This window comes from Kwoniella pini, chromosome 4 (genome assembly GCF_000512605.2).
Source record: "Kwoniella pini CBS 10737 chromosome 4, complete sequence".
Taxonomy (NCBI): Eukaryota; Fungi; Basidiomycota; class Tremellomycetes; order Tremellales; family Cryptococcaceae; genus Kwoniella; species Kwoniella pini.
The window spans coordinates 1,512,423-1,530,109 of record NC_091719.1 but is presented as its reverse complement, the minus strand read 5'-3'; the positions used below and the strand labels follow the sequence as shown (position 1 = coordinate 1,530,109).

Genomic DNA, 17,687 nt, shown 5'->3' with positions numbered 1-17,687 from the left:
TGTTCCTTTGATGTCATGCAATATCATTTTAAACGGATCAAATCCTCTTCAACCTCCGTCGTGAAAAAACCAAAACATATATAGGAAGGGGTCCAAACCACGTGTCAAGTGACGTCAGAATATCCTTTAAACCCCCCTTTTTATGCATCATTTTATAAGTTCTAAATTATCCTTGGCGATTTGTTTATTCGGGATCAAGTTTTAACTTTGTCGAAGGCTGATATTTTGTTATCATTTATCATTTATATTATTCATCACCCAATATAAGACTGTATAATAATCTGTACATGTCCCATCATATCTACTGGGTCATACGTTATCATTGAGAACAGCTAATTTCCCATTCGATTGGAGTGGAACCGCGGCAGAGCGTTGAAAACGCGTTGAAATAGACTGGATTACTCGAAGTGATTGCATAGAACTTCAATCGTATTGAAGAAGGGTGATCTGATAGCATCAGGCTCTTCGGTTATTCCGAAATATGTCGTGAGTACATATACTCGAGTTTTTTTCATGTTTGGTACTAATTGAACTTGATACTTGCAGTAACACCAGTAGTGATGCGTTATCAGCATCTACATCTTCATTCGTGACTTCATTAGTAACCAACATAGCTGTAGCAGGAGGGGAATTAGTAGCTTTTATAATATTTAGAAGATGGATCAAAGCTATGTAAGTGATAATAAGCTTGCATCGAGCAAGCAAACGTTTCTAATTCCGGATTGAGCAGCTATGAACCTCGGACGTATATTCCTCCAAAAGCAAGTCAAGCGCCTGTGTTGGGTAAACATACGTTTGAGCCATTATGGCGTATAATAATGGGTAAGTCTTATTGTATTCTCTTCCACTAACCTCTTCCTTTGGGATTCTGGGAATCCCACTTCTTCCCGCACACTCCGGGAACCTTAAGCTGAACGATCCTTGTGATGTAGCGGATCCCGAGGAGATTCTGCATAAAAATGGAGTAGACCCTTATGTCTTCATTAGATTCTTGATGATGATGACGAAAGCTATGATACCGATCTGGCTGATATCTTGGGCTGTCCTCTTACCTGTTGACTCGGCAAATTCCAAGAATGGGGATAAAGATGGCTTGGATAGGTTTACTTTTGGAAATGTAGCTAAAGATAAACAGAGTCGGTATTGGGCGCATCTGATTCTGGATTATGTGTTCATATGTAAGTCTCCTGTTCTCAATTCAGCTGGAATCCCCACGGAGAGTAAATGCCTATGCGAGGCAACCAAGCTTCGAGTGAGAAGCGCGAGTAGTCATAGTTGATAAAGATCTCGCTTTGCAGTCTGGTTTATGTGGCTTATTTGGGGTGAAATGCAACATTGGCTTGTGATACGACAGCGTCATTTGATTAATCCAAGTCACTCTAAGCTAGCTCAAGCCAACACGGTATTAGTCACTGGTATACCGAAGCACTTTCTAGATGAGGACAAATTGGAACAGCTATTTCGCCACTTGCCTGGTGGTGTCAAGAGGATCTGGCTAAACCGGTAAGCCAAATGTTCGCCGGCTTCTAATCCTTAGTAATCGAAGCTGACAACTTGCCTTTATGAAGAAACCTCAAAGATATGCCAAATCTTCATGATCGACGAGTCTTTGCCACCAACAAATTGGAATCAGCGCAAGTAGATCTGATCAAATTCGCTAGGAAATGGAAAATAAAAAGGGAAGGCAAGATAGAGAAGTTAGAGACTAAGAAGAAGCCCATTCCTTCCACCTTGACTGGTCCTAACAATCCGCAATTACTTCAAAACGAAGACCGACAAAATGCTTCTGCTCTTACTGGACCATCTAGAATTGTTCATCCAGATCCGGAAACAGGCGATGACAGAGAACCTCCATTTCCAGCAGTTGACGAATTAGGTAGAGCGGACCAACTTGTTCCAAGGAATAAAAGACCCACGTACAGAATCAAACCAAAATGGGCCCCATTCGGATTAGGCTTCTTAGGTATTGGGCAAAAAGTAGATGCGATTGATTGGGCACGAAAAGAAATCGCATTCACATCTACCGAATTAAAAAAATCTCGAAAACAGTTGCAGGATGATATAGATTCGCCCGGTACTACAGACGATCACTACCCACCTCTCAATTCTGCTTTCATACATTTCAATCAACAGATCGCTGCTCATATGGCTGCCCAATGCTTGACCCACAGTCAACCGTGAGTTCGTCTTCATGATCTTTGCAGTGAGGGCTCGCTGCGTAATCGATGCTGATAAGTAGACACGGATTTAGATACACCATGGCTGCTAGATATACTGAACAATCACCTGCAAATGTTATCTGGCGAAATTTGAGTTTAAATCCGTATGAACAGAAGGTCAGGCAAGCTTTATCTTGGGCGGCAACGGTTGGATTGATTATAGCTTGGGCCACTCCCGGTAAGTCAATCTGTTCGCAACTTTATTTTGGGAACGGCAGCTTATACTTTGTGTCCAGTCGCATTTGTTGGTGTCTTATCGAATATCAAGACGTTGACTGTGGGTGATACTCGGTTTGCACCAGCGGAACATATGAATTGGACTGACGAAAACATTCTTCACAGGATCAATTCACATGGCTTCAATGGATAAATGGTGATAGCACTGGAAAACACATCTTACAAGGTGTAATCTCGGGTGTCTTACCTCCTGTGCTTTTGGCTGTCCTTATGGCTATTCTACCTTTCATTCTAAGGCGTAAGTGTTGAAGCACTCAACTCAATGAGAGCGAGTTAACTGACTGTCATCGATTATCATCCAGAGTTGATCGCATTCGAAGGTATTCCAAGTAAGACTGGTGTAGAGTTGAGTCTGATGACTCGATATTTCTTATTCCTTGTCATTGTAGGTTCTCACTCACCTTTGGCGAGGTGCTGGAAGGTCACTGAGAAACGTCTGCTGTTCATGTATTTAGCACACCTTTATTGTGGTGACTCTGACCTCAGGTCTAGTGAGATCAGCTCAAGAATTCATCAATAATCCAGGATCAATAGCGACGACTCTAGCCTCTCAAATGCCAACAGCTTCGACTTTCTTCATCACTCTCGTTCTGACTCAATTTACAGGTACTATGGGTACTTTACTCCAGATCATCTCTCTAGTGTTATACTATGTCAAGATCATCCTCTTTGGGGGGTCTCCGTACGTCATTGGCCTTCACGCCTTGCTTCAGCGAGCGAGTAATATGGAGCTGACAATACTGGTCAACGCAGTCGTTCGGTTTACAAGTCAAGGTATAGCCTGAATACGCAAAGATGGGGTACGGATTTCCCTGCCGTGACTGTATATGCGGTCATTAGTAAGCCTATAGATCTTTCATTCCGCCCGAACGTATCATTTTGTCATTGCCAGACACATGCTGACTAGAACCTGCCAGTGATTGCGTACTGCATCATCTCGCCCATCATCAATGGCTTCGGAGCGGCCTTCTTCCTCTTTGCTTACTTGGTATACAAGTACCTCTTCATCTGGGCATATGACCAACCGCCAGAAACAGATACAGGAGGTCTGTTCTTCCCCAAAGCCATCACTCACCTCTTTGTTGGCATGTACATACAGGAAGTATGTATGGCGGCGCTTTTCTTCTTAGCAAGGGATACCGATAAGAAAGCCAAAGCTATTCCCCAAGGTGCACTCATGATTGTTCTGATTGTTTGCACCGTGAGTCGATAGGATGAGTTATTCGAGCCGCACTTTGCTGATTTGAGGATTTGTGAACGCTACAGATTGCTTTCCACTTCACCTTACTCAATTCATACGGGCCGCTCCTCAATTCTCTACCCCTCTCATTAGCCCATCTGAGCTATGGAATGCCTACTGAAAAGGGCCACGAGCAAAGTATAATTGGACAGGAATACGCCGATAATGATAACAACAACTTCTCCAACCCAAACGCTATCAACGATCCGGGGTTCAATTCTTCCAAAGAACGTTTAACGATTGGAGCGGCCGGACCCGGTCTAGGCACAAACGACATCACGCCTTCCTCTTCCAACAATCACTCTCATACTGGATACTCCGATGAAAAGGCAAAGACTGCCGAAGATAGGGAAAGAGAACAGGATTTGCAGAATCGAATGGAGGAAGAACACCCAACTGAAAGGGATTTTGCATATGCTACGAATGGCGATGATGTTGAATTAGGTATTAGGACGAATTTACCTCGGCCCAATTTTCAAGAGGACGAGAATATATCTTCTCCTACTGCTCCGGGACCACCAATAACTACTATGCCTTCTCATAATTCTTCCGCCAATGGTAGACCAAATTCACTAAGATCGAGGAAATCTACAAGATCAACGGATACAAGCGAAACTGTTTACTTTGCTTTACCTGGTGGACCTGGAGTAATGAAATCTCGTCAAAAGTTTTACGATGATGATGGGAATGATCCAAAAGCTTTCTTTCATCCTGCAACTAAAGAACAACAAAGAATCATTTGGTTACCTGACGATGAATTAGGTCTTTGTAAAGCGGAAATAGAAAGAAATGAGAAAGAAGGTGTTCGATCTAGTTCAAAAGGTGCTTGGTTAAATGATAAGGTAAGTCAAAACTCTTAATCAAGTATCCTGTTCAGCGATATTTGGCAAATTAATCGGCTAATCCTTTGTATTTAATCGAGTAGGGTAAAGTACAGATCACTGGTCCACCACCTGATGATATTTAGGAAATCCCGATGGAATTATATGATAGATATAATATAAAGATATACATATACATATACATATACACGGCGGCTAATGACTTTAACGTACGACTGGTTTATGCATATTCATGCAATTTGGGTTAAACAATTCGACTGAAGACAGGTGATTCCGAAAAACCTGACAATGATGTTGATTATGATGATTTTAGACTAGAAGCAGTTATTCAGCAAATGATACACACAATCAATCTAATCTAATTCATCAAAAACGCATTGACCTCTGTTATTACCATCAAATAGAATTATGACTTACTATAGTTCTTTTCCTACCACCCTCGTAGCTTTATATCTATTACTCAATTCTAATTCTCTTCATATCATCTATGTAACTCTTCACAACTTAACCCACAGTTTGTTTGGAAGAACAGTACTTGCAATGCCGCTTTTCTACAAGGTTATTTACTGGGTAAGTTTAGACTTATTTCTAAATCCACTCTTTCATTTTCCTCCTTTTTTCCTGGACCAGCTTTCAATACAGTATGAGAATGATACTGACTTGCTTAATGGTATTTTAGTGTACTCGAATCTATTATAAGGTGAAAATACCTCTGACTCAGCTCAAATCTCGAAATGGTGATTCATCTATCGTCAAACGAAAATCAACTGAGATACCCGATGATATATGGTTACTCATCTTCCAACATGTTAGAAGACCAACTGAAGAAATTATGAAAGATCGATCTGAAAGACAATCTACACTTGTATTAGCTCATAATAGGGAACAGACGAAGCCGATCGGAGATTGGGGGAATTATCATCAGAATGACCTAGTCAGCTTGATGAGAGTTTCAAAGGCGAGTCATTCGACTCTTTCATTATAATGCACACAAAATTAGCTGATCAGTCATTACCAATATAGAATTTTCATCGTCTCGCTAGTCCAGCCCTCTACGGGAAAGCTATCGTCAACGATCCTGATCTCTTCTTCTACGGTATCAACACGTCTTCTCCTTCGACCAACAGATTATCTAAGATCAATCAACTCGCACACGTTCAATCACTTACTATGATTTACGCTTCCACTCTCTGCCCTTCCAGAACAATCAACTTTGATGAGGTTAGTATCTACCGAAGACCCCTTCAAAGAACTACCAAGGAATTCATCAAGAACTTCATCATTGCTTTAGATTCAACTCGTAACGCCAACTTTGAAATCGCAAATTACAGATCAAATCAAAAAGTCAAAACGACAAAGGTGTTTCCTAATTTACAACAAGTTGTCATGGGAATCTCACCATTCTTTTCTTCTGATCAACATAAATGGCTATTCAGTGATGGAGCTACCAAAAGACCTGTAGTTCTACAACACGATTTGATCGTCAAGGATTTACTCACTCAAAGGAGAGAGATAGGCTATGAGTTCGCTGAAATGTTAAACGAAATTTCCTTTTTACCCTTGAAGATGTGCAATCATTCATTACATGGTCCATGGGGTATATCATTGTCACCCGCCAAATTCATCCTACATCATCCCCAAAGACAACAATCGTAACTTAAAGACGGTTACTACCATTCTTGATCCTTTCTTCGGCTATCGTAGAGTTTTACCAATCTTTTTACAGCCAGGCTACGATAATCAGTGGATAATTTCGAAAAGTCTTATAACAACTATGGAAAGTAATCATCATCAATGGGGTTTTGATGTATCCGAAAGACTCAACATCGCTTTGTCACACTTATTCAAAAACATTCGAAAAAGATTAGTTGAATCCGCTAGAACTTTTCCCAAAGGCAAGAATTCAAGAGATACCATCTTATCAATTAGTTTTCTGGGCAATATGCAAATTCTCAAGCGCATGCTCTGTTCTCTTAGACAGGTCAATATGCGTACAATTAATAAGATGGAGGATCAAATGGTGCTTCGAAATCTAGAAGAATGGTTAATGAATAAAGGAAAACATTATTATAAGTATCGAGGCATTACGGTGAAACTCGCTGTTAAGGAGGATGAGAATGCTCATCGTGATTTATGGGTAAAAGAGACTATTAGATGTGATTGTTGTGGAATTGTATATTACGATTAATTAGCTGCAGTCTACATAACATAAACGAGAACCCGAACCCGAAGGGTTATTGATGAGAATCAAGTACAATACTTCTGAATTTTGTAAATGATCCTATGAATATGTGTTCATATATATAATAAATTCTGATCTGAAAATGGAGCCTTGTGTACAAAAGATTAATTGCATATCTACATGAAATTACATACCATTTGGACATGTATTCATTGTCGTACAATCCATCAAGATACGTCAATTCCATTTGTAGCACAGATTACATTTGCCCAGGCATATGTAATTGCCTTAATATGACACCACCTTCCTTTAATACCGCAGCAGAAGCTTCATCCATACTATAACTTTGATTATAAACTACTTCTCTTACACCACATTGTACAATTTTAACTGAACATCGTAAACAAGGACACCTAAATGAGGTTCATCAGATGAAATTGCTAATTATATATGTTGGTAAAGAAGTGAATATTTTGTCTGAAACTTACGTATTACAATATATAACTGAATCATCTCCTATTCTATCTCTACCAGCTTCTAATAAAGCATTTTCTTCTGCATGTAAACAAAGACATTCATTTACTACCAAAATAAAATAATAATTATATTAGTATTTTAATCTTTTCTTAAAATTCCATAAATTTCATTTCAAAATTCTTTAATATTGAATAAAATCTGAACTTACAAGCTTCACCACCCCTTGCAGATCCATTACATCTTGTACATCCACCTAAATTACAATTTTTCGTTCCTCTTGGAGTTCCATTATATCCTGTTGATAATATTCTTTTTGAACGTACTAATAAAGCTCCAACTCTTCTTTTCATACAATTTGATCTATGAGAAGCTAATGAAGCAAGAGTCTGTTGGAAAACATATAGAAGATTTATTTAATTGTATAATCATATTTTTAAGGGGAAGAATAAACCATACGTCATTCTTATAGAATTTTTACTTACCATAAAATATGTATCCCATCCAGGTCTTAATCTTTCTTCATTAATTAAATTTAAATTATCTAAATAATTTTCAAAATTTTCAATTGTTTTAAAATTATTACAAATTGAAATTTGTGATAATGATAATGATTTTCTGAAGTCATTTTGTTGTTGTTGTTGATTATTATTATCATCATCTGAAATTAATTTATTAGATGATGATGGTGATGATGATGATGATGATGATGATGATGATAATAAAGGTAAAGAAGGTAAAGATCCATTTAAAAGTTCATCATGAGATTGTATAAATTTTTCTAAAGATAATAATTGATTTTCATTATTATTTAATAAACTTTTTGATTTTTCTTTTTCTCTTTCTCTTTGAAATCTTATTAAAATTGGACCATCTATATTAATACATAAAAAAAAAGGTCTTTTCACAAAAGGTTCAATATCTTCAAATGAAATTAAATCTGTAGTTACATGATTTAAAAGCCAATTACGTGTTATAAAATCTAATAAAGTAGATAGAGATGTGAATTTGAGATCGGAATTATTTGATGGTGACTCAAGTGGTGAGGACTGATGATCACACCCACAGAGACTTAGTAAGGATGCGGAGTCGATAACAATATTATAAGATACAGAAGACTTACTGGAGCAGGGGAAGTGCTGGATGATACACTTAACTCGTTCGATTTATGATCGAGTTCAATACCATTCTATAGATTCAATAAGGTCAATCAAATAGTATTTTTCAACAAGTGTAAGAAGCTTATTTATTACCAGTGACACATGAGCAAGTACGAGAACTCACAAGTTTAGATTCTCCACTTACTTCCTTATTCTTCTCTTTCTTGTCCAATCTCACTCTTTTGAATCCATATTTACGTTCAAGATATTGCACAACAGTATTCTTTCCTGATGAAGGTGTACCTATGATAGCTATAAACATATTTCTTTCGCTATTTTTGAAGTTGATACAAAAGGAAATGTATGACCAGACCTTTCAACTAATTTTTTTGACTTTATTTCTCTTTCGAGCTATTACTTTCGCGCGACGCGTTCAAAGGTAAGCTTGAACATTGCTATTACTTTTTTACCTCCACTTTACCTGTTCACCTTGGAGGATATAACGATCTTTACAATCCAAGTCTCCTTGGAAAAGGAAAAATTATTCCTTCATATCAAGATAAAAATTGCATATTATCATTCTATATGAACAGATCGTCAAGATTATCATCTCAATCTGATAGATCATGTCCACAAGCTGGACAAGAACTTGAATAATCATATATCGTCATATCAATTGTCAAGTTTTTTCTTTTAATTCCCAATTCTTTCATATCTAAAAACCACTTTATTCATTCATCATATATCTGAATAGGTGACGGTTTATTAATCTGACAATCTATCAAAACGTGAAATTCGTTTATGACTAATTTCAAAACTGCTAAAGTTATAGGTAGATAGATGATTATTCTAGTTTCGACTTGATTAAAAGAATAAGATATACTTTTGTTTAATTTTCTTAACGGTCGTGGTTTCTTCCATATGTGACTCATAGGGAAGATCCATCAAGGATGTCCCACCAGCTTGCATTCTTAAGAAAAGATACTAATTAGATCGTCGTCGAGTGAAGATGATATACAATTGTAGAATAGTTTGGGAGAATAGGTGCTTACAAGACTAAGCACAATAACGGAATGATAGAGATATATGGAGGTATAGGAATATATAGACGATGATATATATACAGATACCGAAGATGTGATTGAGATAGAGGAGGAACTTGAAGTGATGACAAGTAATGGGAAAGGAAGGCTATTACTTTATGTTTCATATTGTAATATAGAACTCACACAGCTGATTTACATGCATTATATTGAACGAAAATTTCTATACCACATATACAACAAATCATTATGAGAAAGACTAATTTACCTCCAATACCCAATTATCAAATCTTACATATAGTGACCCAGGAATATTATACAAAAAATCAAATCGATATTCCGTTATCAGTCTGATCGGAGCTGGTTTTACAAGCAGGACATAAACCTGCAGATTCCTCCATAAATTCGATATCTCCCATCCCAGGAACAACATCCAAAAAGGCGTATAACTGACCTATCTTCTGCTCGTATGCCCAAGATTTGTCATAATCCATCCAACCTCTACTAGCGCATAAATCTAAACCATCATCTATCAATTCAATATTATTCAATACCCCATAAATTTCAATCTTAGTCTTATCTTCTGGTTTGAAACTTGGTGCAAAACAAGTCCATCTTTTTTTATATTTTTCATCCGAGTCTTGATATTTCCTAAATTCATATAAATTATGCCTTAACCACACAAAAAAATCTGCTTTTTGTCTTGGTAAACTATGATTTTTCCAATTGTCCAGATCCAAAACCCATCTACTAGTTGACCCATTAAATATATAGGGTTCAACTCTCCACCTGTATAAAGCTTTCTCGTCAGGTTTAGCTGGTAACATGAACCTTTCTACTGATCTTGGATAAATATGATAGGTTATCGTCTCAGGTTGAGGTAGCTTAATCTTATCGTAAAGACCATTGTATCTCTTATAAGCATAGGGTCCAGAAGAATCGTCCATACAGACATGTTTTGGCGCTGCTAATCTAGCGAACTCGTAAGAGAATTGAGCTGATTTAGGAACTACTCTAATCGTACCAAGAACGGGTTCTTTCCCATCAATGGCGTGGTTATACCGATCTAATTTATCCGGCATCAAGATGTATCGTGGCCAGTTAGTATTATCGTTTGGAGCGGTAATACTATGAACAGGTACATGTGTATGTCCGGTCCACTCTTGATATATAGATTTGAATGACGGATGAGAGATAGTAAAGATTTCAAGGTTGGACAGCATAACAGGAGTTCTCGATTTCAAGTATTGTCTTCTTAGGCATCTAAACCAGTGTATATATCGCATAGCCGATTGAGAATTATCAACATCTTGGATCATTCTGCGTATTTCTTCGCAATCTTTGTATTCGTACTTGAAGATTACCTTTTCGAATTTGGCCTTATCTTTCTTCGTTATTGGGAAACGTAAATCGTATCTTGTAGTAGGAGTCGAATTATACATCAAGTCTAAGCGATGAACGAATTGTAGTAAATCTAACTTAGTCCATCGCGTATATTCATTGACACGGGCTAAGCTGTATTTAGTAGCTCCCATCAGAAACAAATGGGGTTTATCGGTCACTACTCGAGCATATAGTATTGGAGCTGCGAGATAGTAAAATTTCTAATTCAGTGAGATTGTGTCAATAAAGCTATCCTTATGATGATGCCAATTGCCAAATTGACAAGTAAGGGAAAAAGGACTCATCGGTGGAATTGACTTACTCGACAAACTCTCATCGCATTCACCAAATCCCTCTGATGATAGTCCCCTCTTTCCCTCGTTTTCGATTTGATTGGCCCAATCTTTCTCCTTAAATGAGCGAAAATCCTCTGCCAAATTTCGATTGGCAACTCAGGTAGCTCGTTGTCACTTGGGAAAGGTGGATAGAATGGCTCTTCAAGTGAGCCGCAAGGAGGTTCAGCTTGATGGAAATATATATCTTCGCCTGTCATCCCGTACGGCAGTTCTTTCCCTGCTGAAGAGAATTCAGCTGCCTAAAAAGCTTTCTTATGTCAGCTCCGTCAAGGATGTTTACAAGATACCTCAGATTTCAATCATCATCATCGGTGACTTACTCGTTCAGTGACAAGCTTTGAGATTCCCATTCCCATTTTGGGTATTGTTACGATTTAATCTGTTCAACTAAGGAACAAAGCGAAGATGAGAGATGATATTTGATAGAGCAGGAAACATATCTTGTGTTGTGGTGTAAAGCGGATATAAGGAATAATCATCAATTTCGAAGGTCTTTCCATCATGGAAGGATGTGAAAGCTGTGCTATGACCTGTTTGATATTGATGCTGTTTATGTCGGTTTTACCCGGAATGAGTCAGCGATAACTTTACTCGATCAAGTATTACGTCATCTTCACGCGATAATCAATAACGTACTCGTATAATGTCAGATCAAGTTGCAGATCGTGATATTCAGCTTATGCATCATAAGTGAAAAGATATAAGTACAACATACTACCTAATCTAATCAAATTAAATCATAGATAAAATTTCTCTAGCATTATCTATTATATCCAATTTATCTTCTCTCAAATAATTCCATACTCCATTATCATCATTCAATTCACCTAAAGTAGCTTTCAATACTAACCAAGTTAAATCTCCATCTCTTTTAATCAATTGTTCATAAACAGATTTAACCAATTTTTGTAAATCTTCATTTACTTTTTTATCTAAAAAAATTCTAGAAATTAAATTAATTTCCCAAATTATACTTTCATCAATAGGTACTTCTTTTAAAATATAAATTAATATATTAAGTATTGATTTATGTAATTTAAATGAAATACTAAATTGATTCATTTCTAAATTAATTCCAATTCCAATTCCATTTAAATTAGTTTTAGTTTTAAGATTTGATTTAGATAATGCAGATTGATTATCATTTTTAAATTGATTTTTTAAAATAATTTTAATTCTTGGCCAAACATGATCTAATATTCTTTTTGACATAAAATCTCCAACTTCTTCACAAATTTTACTTATACTTTCTAAAGTAGCAACTTGAATATAAGGCTGAGAATCATCTAATCTATTTAAGATTGAATTCCAACTTTCATTTATTAGTGGTAAAAGTTCTTTTTCTCTGTTTCCTCTTGCTAATACTTGAGTTGCATTTCCAATAATTGAAAGAATTTTAAATCGTAAAAAAGGGGAATTATGAGTTAAAAAGAATATCGATTTACTAAGTATTCGAATGCAGACTTCTTGAGTTCTTGTAGGGGGTGGCTCTTCTTGCTCTTCTATTTTTTCTCCCTCTCCTTCAGCGTCTTTTCCATCTTCCTCTTCGTCCAAAGGTAGATCTGATTTGCCCCAAGCATGTTGAGGAGCTCTTTCCAATATTTCTTCAACTTCTGACTTCCGAATTCCTTCTCGCTCTTCATACCAGCCGAAGAATTTAGCAAAATCATTTTTCGGATTGGGTGGTATTTCAACTCTTCTATTCTCATCTAGTTTCTTCTGACGTTCTTCACTTACACCTTCAGAGGTGACTTCGTCATTCATCACTTCGATGAGAGTACCCAGGACAGCCAATAAATTACTCGCTAAAGCTTCGTATCCATGATAATCGTCCAAAGCATCGAATATCTCATCCACTAAATCATGTACCATGGGAACGATGTCTGATCCTACCAATTTGATCATAGCTATCAGAACTAATGGGGCATTTGGTGATAATCTTGCAGGAAGGAGATGAAGCGTAACGACATTGATCACATAGTCCACATTATCTAGTACCATATTTTGAGGACTTGCATAGCCGATATTGTGTGAAATAGTGTGTAGAGCCGTGGTTGCGTATTCGCGTATGATTGGTTGAGGTGAAGCTAGATGAGATAAGATAACGTATAAAGTTGTAAGGAGAAGAGGTCTGAATGATGATGTGAGAATATGGGAAGTGAGAGTCAAGGTCTGTAACGAAAAGCAAGTGATAAGTGATTTTTGAGCTTGGATGTGTAAACGACGAGTTTCTTTAGAAGCTTGGGTATTTGGTATGGGTTTTTTGTCTAAGAGCGTAGTAAGCGCATCAATTCCTTTGATCCGCTCAATTGGCACCAAAGCTTCGGCATTAGGATCTTCCTTATAATCTAGCTCTTCGTCATCCTGATCTCCTTCATCTTCGTCCATGGAAACTAAAAGCTTAACAATTTCCCTGCTCATTTTGCGAACTGATTTACTGACTCTACCTTCAACACCTTCGATTTGAGCTGAAGAGATACCCGCGAGCAATCTTTCGCAGACCCAAACTGCCGATACAGATTTGGCAATTTGTCGTGATTTATTGGCTTTAGCGAACAAGATAAAGTATTCTACGGAATGAAGAGCGTTCTCTCCGCCAGCAGCGCCAAGCGAGCCCAACATGTCCCCGAACCGCTTAGCTGTAGGCTTTGACTCGATGTATCGAAGCGGCAAGTGCGGGAATTTACCATTGTTCTGGCTGGTCGTATCGCCATTGGTAATTTGCAGAGGTGTACCATTCGCCTGAGCTTGTTGCCAGCCCAATTGACCTATCCTTTCCGCGGAATTTGCTGCAGCCGACCATCCGCTAGGCTTACCAAATTCTAAGCAATTCAACAGGGACCAACTCCACTTTCCAACGCCTCCTTTGGGTCCTAGTAAATTTGCTATTACATTTGTTCCTCCTTTGCCTGTGATGTTCATTTCCTCGGATAGCTGCGAGATTGCCGAGATGAGCATAATGACTTCATCGACTTTTTTGTCTTGTTCCGAAGTGACCAATCTCGGCAGAGAATTGACTGCGTTACTCAATAAATCTAATAGCGTTGTGTTCAAGAGTATCCTTTCATCGTGTAAAACTTGTCGTAGTCTACGTTTAGCATCGTGGCGCACCGGGTCGAAGGGGTCCTGAGAGAGTAAGAGCAGAGAAGCGAGACATCGAGGTTGAAGAATGGAAAGGGATTCATGGCATGACTGAATTATCGAATATGATAGCGAAATCACAGCATGTCGAGCAAGATCAGAAGTATGAGTGGAGAGTGCTAAAATCATTGGTGGAAGGGCGTTAAGCAACTGAGCCGAGGTGAAAGCGAGATAGGAGCTTGATAAGGGAGGGAACGGATTGAGACTGTTTGATTTGGACGTATCAGATGATGTTGGAGATGGTGGTGGAGGTTGATCTGGAGGTATAGGTTCTTCCAAATTCCAATCTTCGGCCAATTGGCTAAGATCATCTACTATCGGCCTCAACAGACCTAACTTTCTCAAGTCTTTATCATTCAAGGTGGATATGATCACGTCCTGAATCAAGCCTAAAAGCGCTTCAGCAGTTTCCCCCTTCAGGTTGTTCCCAATTTGGACTATCTTGGCCATTGAGCTAATTATACCTGGCAATACGGCTGCCAAGACCTCGTGCTTTTCCTGGAGATATGTATGGACAAGTGGTCGAAGAAGCTTTAGGGAAGAAAGCTGAAGTTTGTGGAAAGGTGGTTGAGGGGAACTTGTTTCGAGCAAAAAAGTGATTGTCTGAAAGAGAGTAGGTAATAAAGGTGATTTCGTTGTTGAGACCTTTTCAAGCATGGATGGGCTAGGATGCGGTAGACCATGTTGATCGATAGGTGTGGGTAGGAGTAGCGCAGAAAGTAGAAGCACGGCTTCATATTGTAGCTCTTGGTTCGCTTCCTTTTGCTTGCATTTACCCTTTTCGTCCTTTCCACCAGATCTACCAATGACGGCAGCTATAGCGAAATTCCAGAGCTGTTCCCAGGCTACTACTTCCATACCACCGTCACATTTTCTCCAAACCGATGTAGCCCTTTCTAAAAGTCTGAAAGCGGACTCGAGGAAGTTATCGGGTAACGTAGCCGGATTTGTTTGACGTAGGATTGAGGTCAGAGGGAAAAGGATATAATTGACGACAGCTGGGTCTAGTGATGATTGTGGTACACCATTCAGCTCACGAAGTAGAGTATCAATTAAGCGAGCATGTTGAGAATTCTGGGTTGGTGCTTGAGACGATATTGCCATGAGAGCTACACATGTTGGTTTGAGCTGCGGACTGTTAGCTGCTGATCGCTTGTGAAAACGATAGGAGGGCCTTACCTTTCGAAAAGCTTCCATTCGTGCCATTCTACCAGCCATGTCGTTTGCGCTACTGGATCCTGCGAGTGCCATACTTGCAGCCCGTGCACTTGTCGCTGTAGGAACAGGCATTATCAAACTCCTTTGTCCCCAAGTTTCATCAGAATTACTGGCTCATTCTAGCGGATCTCATCGATTTCGTTCAGTGGGTATCTTGCTGATGAGCGACTACGATGTCACTCTGATTGCTTTGGAGTTTCCGTCTCGGGCTTCGGTACCAGCTTGTCAATGATATACCAGTAAGAACATAATCAACGTTAGACTCTCAACTTCGCTCTTTTTGCTTAGACGCATCGAAGTGGAGGACATCAATGTTGATGATAATTTGATTCCGCCTTCGCATCAAAGCGGCCGGCGCCGCGGAACATCAAACCATAGTCCCAAGGACACATCAATCAGCACAGTGCTATATTTTTATATCTCTATCATTCAATTCTTGGCAAAAGGTACAATCAGGCTGATTGCTTGCCCTATATATCGCTCGGGATACAATATGGATCTCCTTGCTGACTCTCCTTTTCGAGGAAGCGAATACGAACCGAGATCGAGCTCAGACCTTCGGTCAATCGGTCACGGAAAAAGATCGCTTATAACGGCGATCAGTACCCTCAAGCTGTTTGATCAAACGGGCAGGGCAGTGGGGAGAGGGTTTAAAGCTGATCACAAGAGAAAGAGACAATGACATGAGTTGCCATCGCTCACGACTTTTTTCGACTTCTTGATACATCTTCCTCTTGAATCGAAACAGAAGACTCGCACTGAGTATACTGGAGAATTCTTACGAACTCAAATATTAACATCATGTTATCAGCCATCATTGCTTACTTTATCATTACACTCGTAATCAGTGCCACCAAAGCAGACGAGGTGTTTATAGGATGTTATTCATATCCCGGTGTACTGGAGGGACAGACTATGGAGAAGATGCCGTCCGCGGATATCAGTTGTTTCGTAAGTCTGCTCTAGGTCACCGATACCGATGTGAAACGAAAGTTAAGGGTTGACTGGATAATGTAACCAGAATCACTGTATAGCTTCAGACTGGCCATATACTCTCGATCGAGTTGTTCCTAGAAATGATGGTGGATTGGATCGATATTGCTTATGCAGCGTAGAAGCGCCTTCAGTCGAGTTTATGGTTGGAAATGCGGACCTTTGTAGCGCAAATGATCCGTCTGTCGTTACAGTGAGTGATGACTACCTCTCCCTAAGGGCTCATGGTGAAGCTGTCAGATACTTATGGAGCTAGTGCCAGGTCTCTGCTAACGTTCCAAGATGGAGGTGGACAGATGATTTAGACAGAACATGCTGGGGTGTAGATGGGGGATCTCCATCACTTTATCATCCGGTCAATAACGCTCTTGAGTGTATCAATATTTGCTCAAGATACGCTTTAGTGGTTTACAAGGATAATAATAGTCCACCTGGTTGTTGGTGTGAAGGGTTTAGATGGTGGGAAGAGACCATTCCGGTCACATGTGGATTCAACGTTGCTTTTACTTATGAATTCAAATTCTGGGAGACTCAGCCTTCGAGCGTTGCCAAAAGGCAAGCGAGGGAAAAACGATTGTCAAAGCCGGAGAATAGTAGATCATATTGTCTGAACGGCATGAAAGCGTGTAACATCCTTAATGGAGAAGGACTGAGCTATGAAGTGAGTCAGAGATAATACTCTCACTCCTTTCATCGCAACGTCTTACCACCTCGCTGATCTCGATATAGTGCATCGATGTAAGTACCGAATTAGAATCTTGTGGAGGATGTTTGCACGGCGAATTCGGGAAATACTTGAATAAAACTTCACAGTCTGTTACTGGAATAGAGTAAGCAACTACCCTTGAAGTCGAAAAGATCACCAATTGATTGATATAGATGATTAGCTGTACATCACTACCTGGTGTGACTTTATCAGGAGTCACTTGTTCTGATGGCGTATGTGTTTCGTCAAGTTGTGAAGAAGGATACGCTTTACATAATGGAGCTTGCGTTGCAACCCTGAATTGATCATCAGACTAGATAATGCGATCTGAAGTATTATGATTATATGATTGCCGATTTCTGATATTATGTATAGCCTGAGGTCATGTTTCAAACGAAACAAAGAGTCGAATTGATCTGTTCTCGATGATTTCGCCGATCGCTTTTGGAGATCTACAATGGGCCAATACTGGATTGATGCACACAATTTGGTGATAATCATTAGTGAGAGCCGTCTTTCGGTTCAGTCTTTGGACCTTAAAAATCACACGATC

General features: G+C 39.0%; 7 protein-coding genes across 7 annotated transcripts; 4 read left to right on the top strand and 3 right to left on the bottom strand.

The window, feature by feature from the left end:
* Positions 1-481: 481 nt before the first annotated feature.
* On the top strand, positions 482-4,663 carry I206_103591 (uncharacterized protein; the record flags this gene model as incomplete). Its single annotated transcript, XM_019153179.1, has 15 exons — positions 482-486; positions 547-672; positions 731-822; positions 933-1,178; positions 1,299-1,503; positions 1,569-2,177; positions 2,252-2,397; positions 2,456-2,496; positions 2,562-2,694; positions 2,759-2,841; positions 2,912-3,138; positions 3,210-3,295; positions 3,374-3,657; positions 3,723-4,538; positions 4,622-4,663. 15 exons carry the CDS (start codon positions 482-484, stop codon positions 4,661-4,663), a joined length of 3,141 nt encoding a protein of 1,046 aa, XP_019013340.1.
* A 415-nt stretch (positions 4,664-5,078) lies between these two features.
* I206_103590 (uncharacterized protein) lies at positions 5,079-6,194 on the top strand (the record flags this gene model as incomplete). Its single annotated transcript, XM_019153180.1, has 3 exons — positions 5,079-5,108; positions 5,218-5,472; positions 5,562-6,194. 3 exons carry the CDS (start codon positions 5,079-5,081, stop codon positions 6,192-6,194), a joined length of 918 nt encoding a protein of 305 aa, XP_019013341.1.
* Positions 6,195-6,312: 118 nt separating this feature from the next.
* Positions 6,313-6,726, top strand: I206_103589 (uncharacterized protein; the record flags this gene model as incomplete). The annotated part of the gene is made up of 1 exon (XM_070202796.1): positions 6,313-6,726. The coding sequence occupies one exon, from the start codon at positions 6,313-6,315 to the stop codon at positions 6,724-6,726; it is 414 nt and encodes a 137-aa protein (XP_070058897.1).
* Positions 6,727-6,979: 253 nt separating this feature from the next.
* On the bottom strand, positions 6,980-8,616 carry I206_103588 (uncharacterized protein; the record flags this gene model as incomplete). Its single annotated transcript, XM_019153181.1, has 6 exons — positions 6,980-7,133; positions 7,209-7,302; positions 7,406-7,583; positions 7,680-8,243; positions 8,318-8,383; positions 8,479-8,616. The coding sequence occupies 6 exons, from the start codon at positions 8,614-8,616 to the stop codon at positions 6,980-6,982; spliced, it is 1,194 nt and encodes a 397-aa protein (XP_019013342.1).
* Positions 8,617-9,663: 1,047 nt separating this feature from the next.
* On the bottom strand, positions 9,664-11,432 carry I206_103587 (uncharacterized protein; the record flags this gene model as incomplete). Its single annotated transcript, XM_019153182.1, has 3 exons — positions 9,664-10,941; positions 11,043-11,315; positions 11,397-11,432. 3 exons carry the CDS (start codon positions 11,430-11,432, stop codon positions 9,664-9,666), a joined length of 1,587 nt encoding a protein of 528 aa, XP_019013343.1.
* Positions 11,433-11,808: 376 nt separating this feature from the next.
* Positions 11,809-15,507, bottom strand: I206_103586 (uncharacterized protein; the record flags this gene model as incomplete). Its single annotated transcript, XM_070202795.1, has 2 exons — positions 11,809-15,345; positions 15,397-15,507. The coding sequence occupies 2 exons, from the start codon at positions 15,505-15,507 to the stop codon at positions 11,809-11,811; spliced, it is 3,648 nt and encodes a 1,215-aa protein (XP_070058896.1).
* Positions 15,508-16,236: 729 nt separating this feature from the next.
* I206_103585 (uncharacterized protein) lies at positions 16,237-17,439 on the top strand (the record flags this gene model as incomplete). Its single annotated transcript, XM_019153184.1, has 5 exons — positions 16,237-16,386; positions 16,457-16,621; positions 16,691-17,089; positions 17,158-17,258; positions 17,316-17,439. 5 exons carry the CDS (start codon positions 16,237-16,239, stop codon positions 17,437-17,439), a joined length of 939 nt encoding a protein of 312 aa, XP_019013345.1.
* Positions 17,440-17,687: the final 248 nt, after the last annotated feature.